The following is a 15,693-nucleotide window of genomic DNA, read 5'->3' as shown; positions in this document are numbered from 1 at the left end:
GCTATTTGAACACTTTTTGGGTACCAGTGTTAGAGTAAGGAAAGCCCATTCCACGTTGTTAACATGCGTGCCTCCTCCCTAGGAGGGCACCAAGAGCGAGCCCTTCTCCCTGAAAGTGCCGAGACACCTCGAAGCGGAGCAAGTGGTGTCCCAAACAATGCCAGGAGGAGTGGTGCCTTGGTCCCCGCCGCAGCAGAATTGGAACCCCTGGACCTCGTGCAACATTGATGAGGGTCCTTTGGCCACGGTATGGGGAGCTTTGCATTTCCCTCAGTTTTACGCAGGCGGGAGGAGCAGTGTTGCTTTAGGAGGAGTGCGGGTGATTGGGGTAGCACAGTCTGCATGCATTGCTTCTGAATCATGCACTGCTGCTCATTGTGGCAGTACAATTGCGAGTATTATATGCAGTGGACTCGCAATAATTCAAACTTGAAGGGACCCCAGGATTTTGTTTGAATTATCAGAAGTTTGACTTTTCAGAAGTTCTCATAAATATGACTCGGAGCAATAACCAACTTGTGTTGTAATGAAACATTCACAAATATTTAATGATTCACACACAATACTGAAGTGCTATTCACGCTCTGAAAAAAATCGCGAATGGATGACTGCTTCGTCTTTGCACAAGAGTTCAAAACAGTTTTTGATGCCAGCAAGGGCAGCCAGTTTATTTCGAGAGTTTTCTGCACTTGTCAAGAACTTCCAGATCCCAGCAGTGTGCTGAAAGGATGCAAATGTGCAGCTAGAAGTGGCATTTCAGCAGATATTTTTCGGGAAGGACAAGCAAAAAGTACGAATTAACCAAATTTATCCAACGGAGTGGTTTGAATTAAGAGGCTTTAAACTACATTGAAAGCATAGTGGGCCAACCAATCTTTTGAAGTTTGAATGAGCTGATAGTTTGAATTATCGTGAGTCTTCTGTATTTAGTGTTTCAGTGAAAATATGATAGAATTTCTTACAAAGGGAAGTTGAGCTGAAAATGCTGTGGTAGTTCAACGCTGCTGTATTCTGGCACATAGCATATTTTATTTTTTCCTGCTGAACCCAAGGAGCGACTACTGCTGAGAAGTGGCGACCATTTTTTTAATTGAGGTGAAAAAAAAAAAAAAAAAACGCTTGTGCATTGAAATTTTGTGGCGTGTTAAAGATCCCTGGGTTGTAAAAAATAATCTGGAGCCCTCCTTTCATAGCCTAGGTGTAGCCTGTACATAATGAAACAAAAGAAAACCCCACATAGCAATGAAAATAACATTGTGCGCAATGCGACAGTCGAATCCCCAATAGGTACAGAATCTGCACTTTCTGTGCAGTGCAGAATGCGAATTAAATCGTCATTTTTGGAAAGTAGCGCTATTTTTCTTCTAGCCAGCCCAATATCCAGACCGAAGAGTACTTATCTGAGCTGTAATGTTAGTTTATAGCACCGACGACTGCCTAAATCGACGAAGATTTGACGAGAAAATATATTTTTTTCTGACTCGCCGCTCGTGTTCTACATGCGCTATGGCGTCCATCTTGGACTCATTCAAAAGAGCATGTTTTCGTTTTCAATTTCCCACCAGAACCACTTCGTTTCGTCCATTGGTTGCGAGTGAAGCCGGGGTAGAAAAAAGACGGAACGGGCCACCCAATTGGCTAGTGGCTGCACATGACCGCAGGGGCGCAATCTGATTGGCTGGGCATTGTGGGTCGTCTGCTCAGCACCCTCATCACAGTGTAATGACGCATGTGCTTTCATAGGAGAACCCGCAAAAGCACTACACAGTGTAAAAACAAAGTAAATACATCTATTGAAAACCAAAAGAAAGAAATGAGCAGTATTAGAAAGGGGCCTAGAATACGTTTTTCTCTGTGTCTGGCAGCGACTTATCGCAAGTACCAAGCCGGGACGAACGTAGGCTTAGTGCACCCGCCGGCTGCTGAGACGGTAGCGTTAGCGGTATGATTACGCCTGAGGCTACACTAGGGTGTGTCTATCTTTAGATCAGCAGCAAACAGAAAGAAATGATGAAATGGAGCAGCTTGTTTGCCGACGGCGCAAGGGAAGCGTATTCATTCTGTTACCAACGATGCTGCAGCGAGCCGGCCCGCATCGCAGCACGTGCTTCCTTGTCAGCAGGTTGCCATTTGTAGATGAGTGATTTTAAGAATGATAAATGTTCGTACTGTGCACATTGTGTATGGTGACGTGATATATGAGTAGATAAGATCGAAAACATGGTTTTCTCACCTAGCCAAGCGCGTGCACGTCACTGAACAGTGTGGTGCATTCCATTACCAGCCCTTTCGTTGCAACTCAGTGTGCACAATGCAGATCGCCTGGAGCTGATTTGCTTGCAAAAATTAAAGGCATCATGCTGTTTGTGGGCACTTATCCAAGTAACTAAATAAGAATAACAACATAAACGTTTACAGCTGTGGAGCATGATCGGCACTTCAGCCCTGGTAGTCAGTGAGTGACGGCACGTTGCTCACTGACTTTAAATATTTAAATGGGCTGAGGCTTTTTGCTGATCATAAAACATATTGACTTGGGAAATATTGCGTTCCAGGGGGCGGAATGCAATAAGTAAATACTTTTGCCCAGTTTTTTTTTTTTTTTTTTTTGCCCTTGTTCAAACTTGTGTTTTTGAATTGAAAGCACGTCTTTCTGTAAACACGGCATATTTTGAGTGTTTTTTTTTTTTTTTTCCTTCCAGAAAACGCTTGCCGAAATCAGTGAGGACATCTTGAACGGTTACAATCATCAGGTGGACCATGACCCTAAGCTCAAGAAGGTATTTCTGGCTTTAGTCTAAGCCCATGTGTCAAATTTGGCTCTGTACTTTTGCAAAATGAATTTTAGGGTACGGGCAAAACATTTTTTTATTGTTGAAGTAAAGTATTTCTGGTATAAGTAAATAATGAAATTAGATATTGTAAAATCATCTACTTCAGTGATATAACTTTATGAGCCCTCTTCAAGTTTGCCATTCTTGTTGCCATTGAAAGAAAGTTCATGGAATGGGTGGTGCAGTTAGTTGATGGAACTGGATTGTTTCAGCTCACAGATGAAAATGTTGACATGCTAGTTCCACCCTCTTGGGAGGGCTCAAATTTGGTTGAAGCAGACAAAAATGGAATGAAGCAAAGTCGAAATGTGTATCTTTATACTGTAACAGAACCTTTAAGGGGGGACGCGGCTTTCAACTTCGGAAAAATGACCAAAACATCGTTTTTTTGTAACCCGCATGTTCGGCTTCTATGTTTCCTATTCTGTGCGTCTGCAAAGTTTTTACGCTGAAAAGCGTCGCAAAGTGGCATAAAAAAATACTTTTGTCAGGCGCGGTGACAAACTATCAGCGCAAAAGGGCGAAAAAACGGCAATTTTCGGAGCGCTCTATCTCCGCAACGGTGCCACCGGGCGCGGCCGTTTTGATATGGTTAGATCGGCCGAGCGATCGTCTTTCCGGTTCCGCTCGTCTCTTTTATCTTCGTTCATTCACAAACGCACAAACGGCAGAAAAGAAACGACGCACAAACGAAGATAGAAATAGATGCTGAAGCGCTATTGGTCCTCCGGTCGGGGCGCAGAACGACAACCCTCCTGATTGGATGTCGCGGGCGCAACGCAAGATGGCGGCCGCCTGAGCTGCGTAGCGAGCGGATTGAGTTCATTTTCGCCGCTTCGCTCGGCCGAGTTTCTGTTCAATCTGGGGTATTCAACACGGACGTTATCGCGATGGGAATGCCAGAGATAACGAGCCAGATTACGGGAAGTTGTGTGGCTCGAAAGGCGGAGGTCATCGAACGCTTCGTGGTGCGCGTGACTCCACCGTCGCCAGACCCCGGAGGGTGACGCGGTGTGCGCGCTTGCGATAGCGGTTCGTGAAGTGAACTTTTAGTCGGATTTGCGATGTTTACACGCTTAGTTATTGCTGTGTTTTGACTGTGGGCTCGCTAGCCTTGAGAAAGGAACGGTCGACGCGTCAAACGCTGCGGCGCGCACGGCATAGCCGACGCGCATTGTAGCATCACATGACTGGGCAACCGGTTACGATTGAACGCCAGTAGTTGTAATTAATGCCTGCGACGTTAGTTTTAATCTTAAAAGCGACCTGACCAGCCATATCAGGTATAATCAAAGCTCGATATGTCGCGGTAAGCGTGCGCTGCGATGCGCGCGAGCCATATCGCCTTTCTTGCGCAACGTTTCCCGTGCACTTGTAATTTTCATGCAAACAGGTTTGAGTTAGTAATATAAGAATAAAAATATGCTCTCTGCGTTAAAAATGTACGTTACTGTGGCAGCATTTAACAGTGATTTTTTTAGGGAAATTATTGATACCATTGCTCAGGGCATACTGGCTGTGCTGCGAGAAATATTGGATGCCTTGAATGTCAAAAGTAGTAAAAAAAATATGCTCTTGCATTGAAGTTGGGAGTTATGCAGAATACTCTACCAAGCTTCAAAGTAGCTCATTTTCAACCTTGTGGTATGCAAACTTTTGGCAATGAACACCTGCACTATGAGTACTAAGTTGCTGTGCCAGGAAAGATAAAACATGAAAAAAAAGCCAAAAATGTTCAAATTTAAGTTTAAAAAATGCTTAACTTGTTGCCATGGTGACAACACTGCAAAAGGAGGTTGTCCAGTGCGATACAGCCAACCAACTAACCTACTTTGCATTGAAAGCCCATTGAAACCCATCTCCCCTCCGTTTGGTTTGCAAAGGGGGGTATGTACCGTAAAAACCCGCGTATAATACGAGGTTTTTTTCCAAATTTTACTATGTAAAATTTGTGCCTCGTATTATATGTGGATCCCAAAGTTTTCAGCCACAAATTTGCACTTTCAGTTTCGGCTTCAGCGGTGGGTGCGCGGCCATCTTACGGTGGCGTTAGCTGGCTGCTGCTTCTCTCTGCCGGCGCCATTTTGATTGTTTTGACCACGCGAAGGATCGGCACGTTGACCGCAAGTCTATCACGATGTCGGGTGCACGAAGGCAGTATTCGGCTGCAAGTAAAAGAAAAGTTATTTTATGTGCCGAGACCATCAGGAATTGCGCCGCAGGACGGCTGTTCGGCGTCACCGAACGCAGCATTCGCGGGTGTAAAAAGCAACTGGTGCTTGACTGGATAAAGTCTGTGTGGTGTCGACGGCCTGGAGCACTCATGGGCGTTCCCGTCAGTGCTCGTGTTGGATGCCTTTTGCTGCCACCTGGCCGATTCCGTGAAGAAGTTGTTGCGCGACCCCGCACCGAACTGATTGTCATTCCAGGAGGAATGACATCCCAGCTGCAACCGCTAGACGTTTGCATCAACAAGCCTTTCAAAGTCTGCATCAGGTCCTGGTACCAAGAGTGGATGAGGTCAGGAGACCAGTAAGTGAGAGCTACCGGATGGCTGATGCGGGCTTCTCCAGCGGTGCTTTGTGGCTGGATCGCGGATGCGTGCGCCAGCATCCCAGAGGAGCTCGTTAGTCGCTCTTTTAAGAAATGTGGCATCTCGAACGCCCTTGATGGCACTAAGGACCACTTTCTGTGGGAAGACATTTCCGACAAGGCGGCTTCAGGAAACAGCGGCAGCGAACCTGACGATTACTGAACGGACATCGGGAGACAGTGCCAGCGAAAACTGACAATGACTGTACGGTAACTGCAGTTCAAATAAATGTTTTCTGCGGTCTTTACCTCGCATTATATGCGGATGAAAACTTTTTTTCTGATTTTGCTGTCGCAGAATGACACCTCGTATTATACGCGGGTCCGTATTATACGCGGGTTTTTACGGTACTCTTCACGGAGGAGCTGAAAATGATGTTTTCTGGAAAGAGAAAGGCTGAAAAGGCACTCCAATTTCAAGGCAAGGCCTTCCAGAAGCCCCATGTTCAAAAGGACATGAAAGGCTACAACCGTGACGACTTTTGATATGTGAAACCTATGTTGCAACTTCGGAAGCCGTTTTCTCAAAACAGTTTTTTTTGCCACCTGTGTCGCTTGTCCCAGGGATTTCTTCGTGACTGCTGGGTCTATTTTCATTCCGTTTCTTGCATTACATTCCTTGATGAACTATTCAGGTCGTGACACTCTTAGTTTTCCAGATTTGTTTTTTGTGATTTTTTTATTCAAATAATCGTTCACAGTTGACATGCCTGTTGCACATTAACCTCTAAAAAAATGAAAACTAAAAAACACTGTGTTGTAAAAAAAAAATTCTAAAACTGTCACGACCTCGTCCATTCATTTGGGAATGCAAAGCACTTTGAACAAGTTTTCTATCGTGTTTTATAAGCCGCTCAAGCTCGGTACAAGCGGAACAGAAAGAAAATTTCATACAAAAAAAAGTTATCAAAATATTAACTTCAAATTTTTATGGTGTTATCACAGAAGCATTTCCAGTTGCTGTGCCAATTTTCATCAAAATCCACAAAGAAATAAAAAAGTTGATTTTGAAAGCCACGTCCCCCCTTAAATTTGATAGAACTGAGTTGTAAAATTGGATTGTCAAAGTTTAAATTGACAGAAACTGACTAACAGATTTCACTAGTGCTATAAAAGCACTAGTATTTTCGTGAAATCTGCTAGTCAGTTTCTGTTTATGAAATGATTTATGGTGTAATAGATTTTGGTTAAAAAGCTGAAGTGATTAGCTGTGGTTAGATGCACACATTGCTCTTTGTGAAGAACAGGGACATGATCTAAGCTGCTGTATGTCTGCATAAATTTTGTACACTGTTGTGTCACTTCGCTACTGCACTAATTTAAACTGGAACAACATTGGCTAAACAGTAATTGGTTAAATGAACTGTAAAATCGAAACCTCGATTTTACGAAATTCTCAATTTAATGAAATTTGCGCCCCCAAGTACGACTTCGTTATATCAAGGTTTAACTGTATATCCATTTGGCAATGGAATACTAGTGCTTTCGTATTCACGTCATACAGTGTCCTTAGGTGTCCTACTATTTTTATATATACTAGGTTAACTAGAAATAGGCCTACTTCCAGTTTCTTTTTTCATTTTGAAACCTTCCGAAAGCACAGCACTGAAAAACGCGACACGAACAAAGGGAACACAGGACGAGCACTTGGAATGAGCGCTTGGAAAGGGAACACAGGACGAGTTCCTGTTAAACCGTACAGCTTGCTTTTGGCATGGAGTCAGCAAGGAATTTGCTTTTTGCTGTTCTCGTTGCGCTATGAAAAAGGCAAATGACATGGGTAATGCAAGTTTTGCTTATGCCACATCCAGGTTTACATGGCCTTCATCTTTTGCATGGTTCTAGAAGCAACATCCCCAGTTGAGCACATTTGTTAATATCTATGGGCAGCTTGTAATTAAGCACAAATTTTTCTTCTAGATGTTGGATGAGCGCTACCAACTTCCGGTCTACAATTCATATGACGCCATCCTGGATGCCATAAACTTCTCACCTGTTGTCATTATTCGAGGTGCTACTGGATGCGGGAAAACGACGCAGGTAAATAGCAAGTGTGCATGCATATGTTGAGGTGGCGAAGGGTCAGTTTGCCTTGGAATAGCAACTTGCAGTAGACCTCAGGCGTGTGCCCTTAAGATCATACCTTATGAGGGCTTTGAACTTGCTACTAGAGCACTGCGCGAGCCCGGGCCGGGCCGCCCGAAGTCGATTATCGGCGGGCCCGGGCTCAATGCCGCGGGCCCGGGCCAGGCTCGGGCTCGACACCGTGGGCCTGGGCCTGGCTCGCGCTTGAATTCATAGGCACGGCTGTTAATAGGTCCGACGTGAAGTGTAGAAAAGAGCATTAAAATGAATATTTTTGGTTTATTTTTGCGCGCTTCTTGCTGTTATTTGTCCGCATTGTTTTAAAAACGTGGTTTGCAGGTCTGATGGTCCCTATACTGCAATTTTAATGACATTTCTTGTACTGCATCAAGATTTTATATTTTGGTGTATAACATACCAAAGATGCAATTACAAGGAATGCCCAAGAGGGAAAGGAATTAATTCAGACATCCTGGAGCTGTGCACCTATGTCTATGTATGTACACGTGTGTTTTAGATGTCGCACTAATCAAAATGTGGCTGCCGTATTCGGGAATCAAACTCGTTGCCACAGAAACACCACCGCGTAACAACCACTGCAGGTAAAGTATTTCAACGCGCGTACATACTCATTGATTCAAATGCGGATAAAAAAATTTAAGCAATACCAACTTGTGGCCGACACGACGACGTGAAGTTACCCGCCGCGGTGGCTCAGTGGCTAAGGCGTTGCGCTGCTGAGCACGAGGTCGCGGGTTCGATTCCCGGCCGCGGCGGCCGCTTTTCTGATGGAGGTGAAAAGCAAAAACGCCCGTGTGTACGAGATTTCGGCGCACGTTAAAGATCCCCAGGTGGTCAAAATTAATCCGGAGACCTCCACTACGGCGCGCCTCATCGCCTGCGTTGCGTCGGCGCGTTAAAACCCTACAATCAATCAATCAAACGACGACGTGAAGTTGCCAAGAGTCTGGTCATCAAAGGTGATGGTGTCTCTCATGTAAGAATACGAGCTATTATTACGCCAATGTGGCGTGAACTGCAAATGGTGAAAGCTAAACTACGTGCACTTTTAAACCCTTATGTTTGACGTTTTAGTTCATGACGTGCTTGTACAGACTAGATGCTCCATCTGATCGCCCGGAATATAATAAACAAACTTTATTCAGCATCAAAGACCGGGCCTGGTCACACACGGCGGGCCCTCCCTAGGCCAAAAAAATAAATTACTGGGCCGGGCCTGGGTTTGAGATGGCGGGCCCGGGCAGGGCTCGGGCCAGGCTCACTTATGATTGCCCAGGCCCGGACCGGGCTCGGGCTAGGTGTTACGGGCCCGGGTCGGGCTCGGGCTTCGCGAAGCGGGCTCGGGCCGGGCTCAGGCCTTAAAATCAGGCCCGTGCAGTGCTCTACTTGCTACCTATGATAAACATCCTAGAAGACCTCTCAGTAACCCATATGGCTTGCATGAGCTGACATAGCAACATCTACCTTCATCTACCTTCTTGCCACAGAATTTTTATAAAGAATTTCACTGTTGGACTGTGTGCTATGGTTAGTTGTTTTGCGTATGGCTATTAGTGCTGTAACCTTTGGACTTTTGTCTAAACATTGTGTATGGATTGAGCTTCAAAGTCTTCCATTGTTCCAGGTACCGCAGTACATATTGGACTCTTTCATAAACCAAGGCCGTGGGGCTGAATGCTGCATTGTAGTGACTCAGGTTGGTTACATTTTTTGTTCTGACGTATGCTGTGTGGGCTAGCTACGGATCGCGGGGATACCTTGGCTAGCTACACTAGAGTAAGAGCTACCAAGCCATACTAATCTTTAAGCAGAAACCAAAGACCCAGGCATGGGTTTAATTATTGCCAGTAAATACAGGTAGTGCACCCTAAAACAGTACAATTGGTGCTCACGGTGGAGACAAGGGCTCTGCTCGCACACTAAGCCATAGGGACTCAAGTCTTTTGTTGTTGCTGTGGGGACAACAAACCTGACACTGTGGCCTGCATAGTCGCAGCAACATTATACACACATTGGGAAACAAATCAGTTTTTTATATTTGCTTTTCCCGATATCTGTAAAATAAATACACACTACAAATGATTATAAAAGGGCTAGCTACAGACAGATGTTTTACCATCGTTACCCGTCTTGTACTCCACCCCCGATCATAACAATCTTGACATTTTTGGGCAGAAATTAAAAGTATATACACTGTGCACGTCTTGTAATGAGCTCTTGTCGGGACGCACCACTTCGTCCTCCCCACCATTCATGCGACTCCTTTTCTCGATTTATTCCGAGAGCGTTCACGTTGCAAATCTATGACTATGGTCTCCCTAAGGCCACAGCAACAAACATCAAGGGAAAGGAGCAAAGATAGCGAGCACACTGCGCCAAGGTTGCTTACGTTGAATTCCACTGGCAGATCCGGAGCACTTCGGAGCAACTTTTCTGCTCTGTCTGGAGCAGACGCGTTCCAATGGCAGATCGGGAGCAACCAAATCCTGTTTCAATGGCAGATCGGGGGTGCCGTCGCAGCCGAGATCGTTCTGTGGAGCAAGAAAAGTTGCTCCGCCGAAATCGGCGGAGTCGGCCAGAACTCACTAGGGCGCTTACTTTTGCCACGTGACGTCGCCAACGTCACCGTTGTCTGCGCTTCCGGCCAGTGCTCGCTTTCTCTGCCTCCCCCAGCCACGCAGCGCGAGATGAACACGCCCGCGGGAACTAGACGATTTCAGGAATGTGCGACGCAAAAAATGTTAAGGATTTCCTGTTCCAGTTACATTTCGGCACTTTGCTCTGGCGGGAGCGGCTGCGTTCCAAAGGCAGCTTCGGATTACCTGCTCTTCACGGAGTTGGCGTGCTCCACGGTGGAGCGAGGTGACCGCTCCGGATCTGCCATTGGAATTCAACATTAATCAAAGAACGCTATGCCTCGGTGGGAACGGGGGCGCTGCATACACGGACAATTTTTTATTCTTTTATTCTCAAGCATTTTGTACATACCACGACGAGCGGCGCAGCCTCAATGAAGTGGTAACATTTTGTTTTCTGCAGGCACTTACTGCTTATTGCACTTATTTCAGACTTCTTAACGTTACACCGGACTTCATCAAAAATGGCGCGTTTCGCATTTAAAGATAAAACATTTTTTTCACGGTTGATATGCCGGCTCTTGGCATGGTTGTCCAGCAGGGGAGCACCATGTCAGTAAAAAGACGAGGGGCACGCAAACGCTGGAAGAGCAGTGAGCGCTGCGAATAGTGGCTATGGAGCCGGTCTCAATGGTCAACACTATGGTGGGTCAGCGGCGTTGCTTGGAGCTACCCATGAAGCATGACTTTCAGTGAGGCATCCTGCTCCTCCGCAGTGCGAACATGGTGACTGGCACGCTTTTCTCCGCTTTATACACTCACATTAGGTGCCGTTCGCAAGCTGTGGGTCAGCAGCTGTTTTATTTTCTGTTTTTAACGGCCTTTTTGCACAGAATTTGGCACTCTTTGGGCGAGTTTTGTTCGTTGTATCCGGGCTGGACCTTCAAGATTTTAGGAGCGAAGCACCTTAGGGGCTTGGGCTCAAGCGTCCCCTGTTATCGTCGCGTGTACAGTTAAACCTGGATATAACAAAGCTGACAAATTCTCGGAAAATTTCGCTATAAGGAGGTTTTCGTTATATGCAGTTTCGGTATAAAAATTTGGGGGGAAAATGCACAAATGAAACAAAAGTATAACTGGAGGTCGGCATCATCTAGAACATTTATTTGGCGGAAAAAAACAGTTATTTTGCTCTGCTGCTTGTTCATGAGGGACGGCAGCACGGAACGCTCGCATGAGATTAACGCACACAACGTTGCCCCGCCATCGTCCAGCGATCCCGTGACGCGGCGCAAAACGTCAATCGCATCTAACACTTCCGCCGCGGACGGCAAGTCACGTGATCCCTCGACTTCCGAAGGTCCGTCCTCGTCATCTTGATCTCGAACACTTTCGACGAGCGCCTCGTCGGAGATTTCTTCCGTCGTGACGGCGCAGTCGTCGGCATGCAGAAAGTCGCACAGCTGCACGTCGCCCGGCACTGCTCCGTTTGCGCGCAGTGACACCCAAGCTTCGGCGAGATCGGGCGGGCTTGAACACTCCTCCTCTCCAGTTTCCGGACATTCCTCAGCTGTTTCAACCTCTTTTGTTATCCGGGCCTTTCTGAAGCAGTTCAAGACCACGTCCGCACTCGTCTCACGCCAGGATGCCTCAAGCATTTCAACCGCACGGAAGATGTCCACTTTGGTCTCCCGCTGGAAACGAAGGTCCAGAAGCAGCCTTTGAATTAGCCTCCGCCGGTAGGAGCACTTGACGCTGTTGATTATTCCTCTGTCGAGGGGCTGTATCAGCGACGTGCAGTTCGCGGGCAGATACTGCAGTTCTATGTTGGTCAGCTGGAGGGCTTCGACATGGTGCGCTGTACAGTTGTCTACGAAGAGACAAATTCTGCGTCCTTGCTTCTTCATGTCCGCGTCGAACTCCTTCAGCCAGTCGCTGAATATGTGCCGCGTCATCCATGCCTTGGCGTTTGCCACGTATGTGACAGGCATTCTGGGTGCCCCTTTGAAGCACCGCGGTCGGGCACTCTTGCCAATGACCAGCGGAACCCGCTTGTCACTCCCGTCTGAATTTACGCACAGGAGGACAGTGAGGCGACGTTTACTTTGCTTGCCGCCGTGGCAGAGGTCTCCTTTCAGCGTAAGGGTGCGGTTTGGGAGCATCTCATAAAATAGAGCCGTCTCGTCAGCGTTGTACGTGTCGCGAGGCTCGTACCGCTCCAAAATTCCTGGCAGCTTCTGCTCAACCCAAGCAGCAGCACCCTCGCTGTCCGCAGAGGACGACTCGCTGCTTATCATCCTGCCGACGATCCCGTACCTGTTCTTGAAGCCTTGCAGCCACCCGTTGCTCGCCTTCAAATCGTCGCATCCCAAGATGCAAGCATAGTCTTTTGCCTTCTGCTGCAAAACGGCGCCGCTGATGGGGACATTCCGAGCCCTCATATCCATAAACCACGTATACACGGCCTTATCAACGTCGGCGTACGTGGACTGCTTCAGCTTCTTCTTCTTGCCGCTGGTGCCAGCCTCCACTGCACTGCGAATCGAATCTTTGGCGTTCAGAATGGTCGACAGGCTACTGGCCGGGATGCCAAATCTTGCAGCGACGTCCTTCTTCTTTTCACCTGCGGCAACGGCGTCCAAAACGGCTACCTTGTCTTCAAGAGTCAATGTCTTTCGTTTCTTTATCGAGGCACTCATCTTTACAACCGCACACTTCCTAGATGCGAGGACGCAAGAGCCGACTCGCACGCGCGAATAAAAAAATGCCGGAGGAGTACTGATACGCACAAGGGAGCAAAGAACGGAAAGCGCGGAAAGCGAGTGCGGCGTGTGTTTTCTCCAGTACGCAGCCACAGAACAGAGAGAGCGCGGGACGATCGTGAAGAGAGGAGAAAGCGGTGACAGAGGAGGTTCGCTTGCGAAAGCTGGCCGCCTGACGCCATGCCCCCCCCCCCCCCCCCCCCCCTCCTTTTTTTTTTTTTCTCCATGGAGCTTTTCTTTTAGCGTCACGTGGTGCGGGGATAGCGTATTGAAGAGGACTCCGGTAGCCGGCGCGAAAGCCTTTGAAGACCCGCGAGCACGGGTAGCACCGCCCAGGGAGCAACAGAATGCAGTTTGAAAAAAGAGGGGAGAGCGTGGCAGACGCGTTCTGCAGCCCTCTCCTCTTTCTCCGCAACCCACACCCTCTCTACTGAAAGGGTGTTGGCTGCGCCGGCGCCGGTGGCACCGCGGCACCCCGCGGGAGCTCAGCAGCGAGACCGTTGCCGCGGCTTGTGCGCGCCGTGCGCGATCACATCGTTTCGCGCTGTCGGCGCCGGGGCAGCCGCGCAGCAGATGAATGCGGCTGTCCATCACGCAAAAAAAAAAAAAAAAAAAAAAAAAAAGGTGCAAAATGGCGAGGTATTTGGCGGAAAAATTTGTTATTTCCAGGGTGCCCGCCGCTGCTAGTTTGTTACATAGAGGTCAGAAATACACATGCCTCTATGCAGTAGCGCCGGGGAATATCAAAACTTCGTAATAAAGAGGAATTCGTTGTATGGAGGTTCGTTATACGCAGGTTTAACTGTAGTCACAGTACTGAAACGCCAGGACACTCATTTTCCAACGCCTTGCGCTAGAACGTAACGCGCACTAAAAGAGCACACTGGGACACATTTTCCATCGCTTTGCGCTAGAACATTTTACCTCTGTGGGCAAAAACGTGTACTAAAGGAACATATCGGGACACTCATTTTCCAACGCCTCGTGCTAGAATGCTTCGTGCTTCAAAGACACGAGACTTCTACAGCCAAGCTGTATACGTCTACCTGAACTTGGCACGATCAACGACTTGGAAGCGCAGGAGCCTCATCAACACCAGGAGCATTAGGACGAGGGAGAAAAACCCAAGAAATACATTATGCACATTGACTGGGATTAGCTATGCCGTTGAGGATTGCATATAATAAATTTACTGATGTACATTGTTTAAACAAAATCGCCTTCTGTCTCTAATTGCCCATTAGCAGTGATTTTGCTGTGGGAAACACCGGCGCACACACTACATGCTTCGCCCCTCTCCGGGTCTCACGTTAGTGGAGATGGCCCGGGATTTTTCATTAATTAAAAGTGGACTGAATTGCATTGCAAGTATACGGATGGTAATGTGAAATTAATATTTGTTCGTGACAACCTGGATTTCGTTGAAACCGGGTTCGCTATAAGTGGGCTATACTTAGGGTTGTTCGTTTTGTGGATTTATATTTTTTTTAAATCAAGTTGCAGAAATCGTGTGCTATTTTTTACATTGATAATTGGGGAGAAATCAGGTTTCTTATAAAACCATTGCGATTTTTTTTTTGTCGGGTTAAATCTGCAGATGTACTGAGTAATACTCAATTTATTTTAAGGGTATCACGAGCTTCTTGTCTCTAATGCGTTAAAATTGGTGTTCGTTTTAAGTTGATAATCGGGGGTGACATCAGGGTTTTCTAGCAAATGCTCTTCTAAATTTGGCGTTTGTTTGGAAATGAATCAATAATGATGACAGTAAAGAGCATTGATAACTTGTATGAAATGAAACATTTTATTCACGAAAAGGTGGTCATCGATTTTTTTTTAACGTCCTTGTTTACATACATTATTGTCTGTATGCGCAACGTGTCAGTCTCCATTCGAGACCAGTCCGATCGTCGAGCGTATCTCAGCCGGGAGAAACTTCTCTCGACGTCACAGCTTGCACCAGCTAGGCTGTCAGTGCAGGCATTTGCCAGCCTGAGGTAGCGAGCAGTAGAATCGGGCCAGTACTCAAAAAGTTCGGGATCTGTGCTTGTGGGGCTTGCTTCCAGCAGGTGCTGGTTCAGAACGACGGACTGTCGGTGCACAATTGTTGAGACCGCTTACTTTGAAAAGCTCCATTCGGGGAGAAATCCGGTTTAACCCAATTCTCCCGAAACGTGTTCGGCGTGTGAAAATCTGGTAAAATTGGGTTTTACCCGAAAACGAACAACCCTAGCTGTACTGTATTTTGACATGCATTTTTTCACTTGTTCTCCCCTGAGCTAGCTGCATTGTCACTGTAGGGGCCATTGGGTTGATTAACTTTTGCCGTATGTTTCGCGACATTAGAAGCTGTTTCAGGGTAAACAATGCAGTACTGTTTTGTTAATGTTGACGTATCCACATTTTCAAGGACATTGATGCATAATTTTGCATATTTTAGTTCTAAAATAAATGGAAAAATACAATCCTTAGTTTTTAAAAAGCATTGATGGGCAGTAATTCATATAACTGATAGGGAATCAAATATATTTCATGGTATTGGAAATTTTACTGTTGTGGGGTTTGATTTGTTTTACCATGCAATAAAAATTTTAGGAATGCTTTGTTTTTGGGATGCCGGAAATTTCGGCAAGATATTGTTTACTGAGAGTGTTGGTTATGTTTTTTTTTCCAGCCACGGAGGATCAGTGCGGTATCAGTGGCAGAACGAATTGCCGAAGAGCGATCAGAAGAACTCGGACAGAGTGCTGGCTACAGTGTTAGATTTGAGTCTGTGCTTCCACGCCCATATGGGTCCATTATGTTCTGCACAGTTGGTGAGTG

At 46.7% G+C, this 15,693-nt stretch overlaps 1 protein-coding gene across 2 annotated transcripts in view; it reads left to right on the top strand.

The window, feature by feature from the left end:
• Positions 1-15,693, top strand: part of Mle (dosage compensation regulator mle) — an 84,571-nt gene that overhangs the window by 24,583 nt on the left and 44,295 nt on the right. For both annotated transcript variants that reach the window (XM_077682303.1, XM_077682304.1), the window contains 5 exons: positions 83-247; positions 2,703-2,780; positions 7,347-7,466; positions 9,157-9,228; positions 15,545-15,686. In XM_077682303.1, coding sequence (XP_077538429.1) covers positions 83-247; positions 2,703-2,780; positions 7,347-7,466; positions 9,157-9,228; positions 15,545-15,686 — 577 coding nt within the window. The remainder of the gene's footprint in view (positions 1-82; positions 248-2,702; positions 2,781-7,346; positions 7,467-9,156; positions 9,229-15,544; positions 15,687-15,693) is intronic.

Source organism: Haemaphysalis longicornis, unplaced genomic scaffold (genome assembly GCF_048455015.1).
Source record: "Haemaphysalis longicornis isolate Haplotype H1 unplaced genomic scaffold, Haemaphysalis longicornis Haplotype H1 scaffold_1, whole genome shotgun sequence".
Classification (NCBI taxonomy): Eukaryota; Metazoa; Arthropoda; class Arachnida; order Ixodida; family Ixodidae; genus Haemaphysalis; species Haemaphysalis longicornis.
The sequence above is the reverse complement of the archived record's forward strand: the minus strand, read 5'-3'. Positions and strand labels throughout refer to the sequence as shown.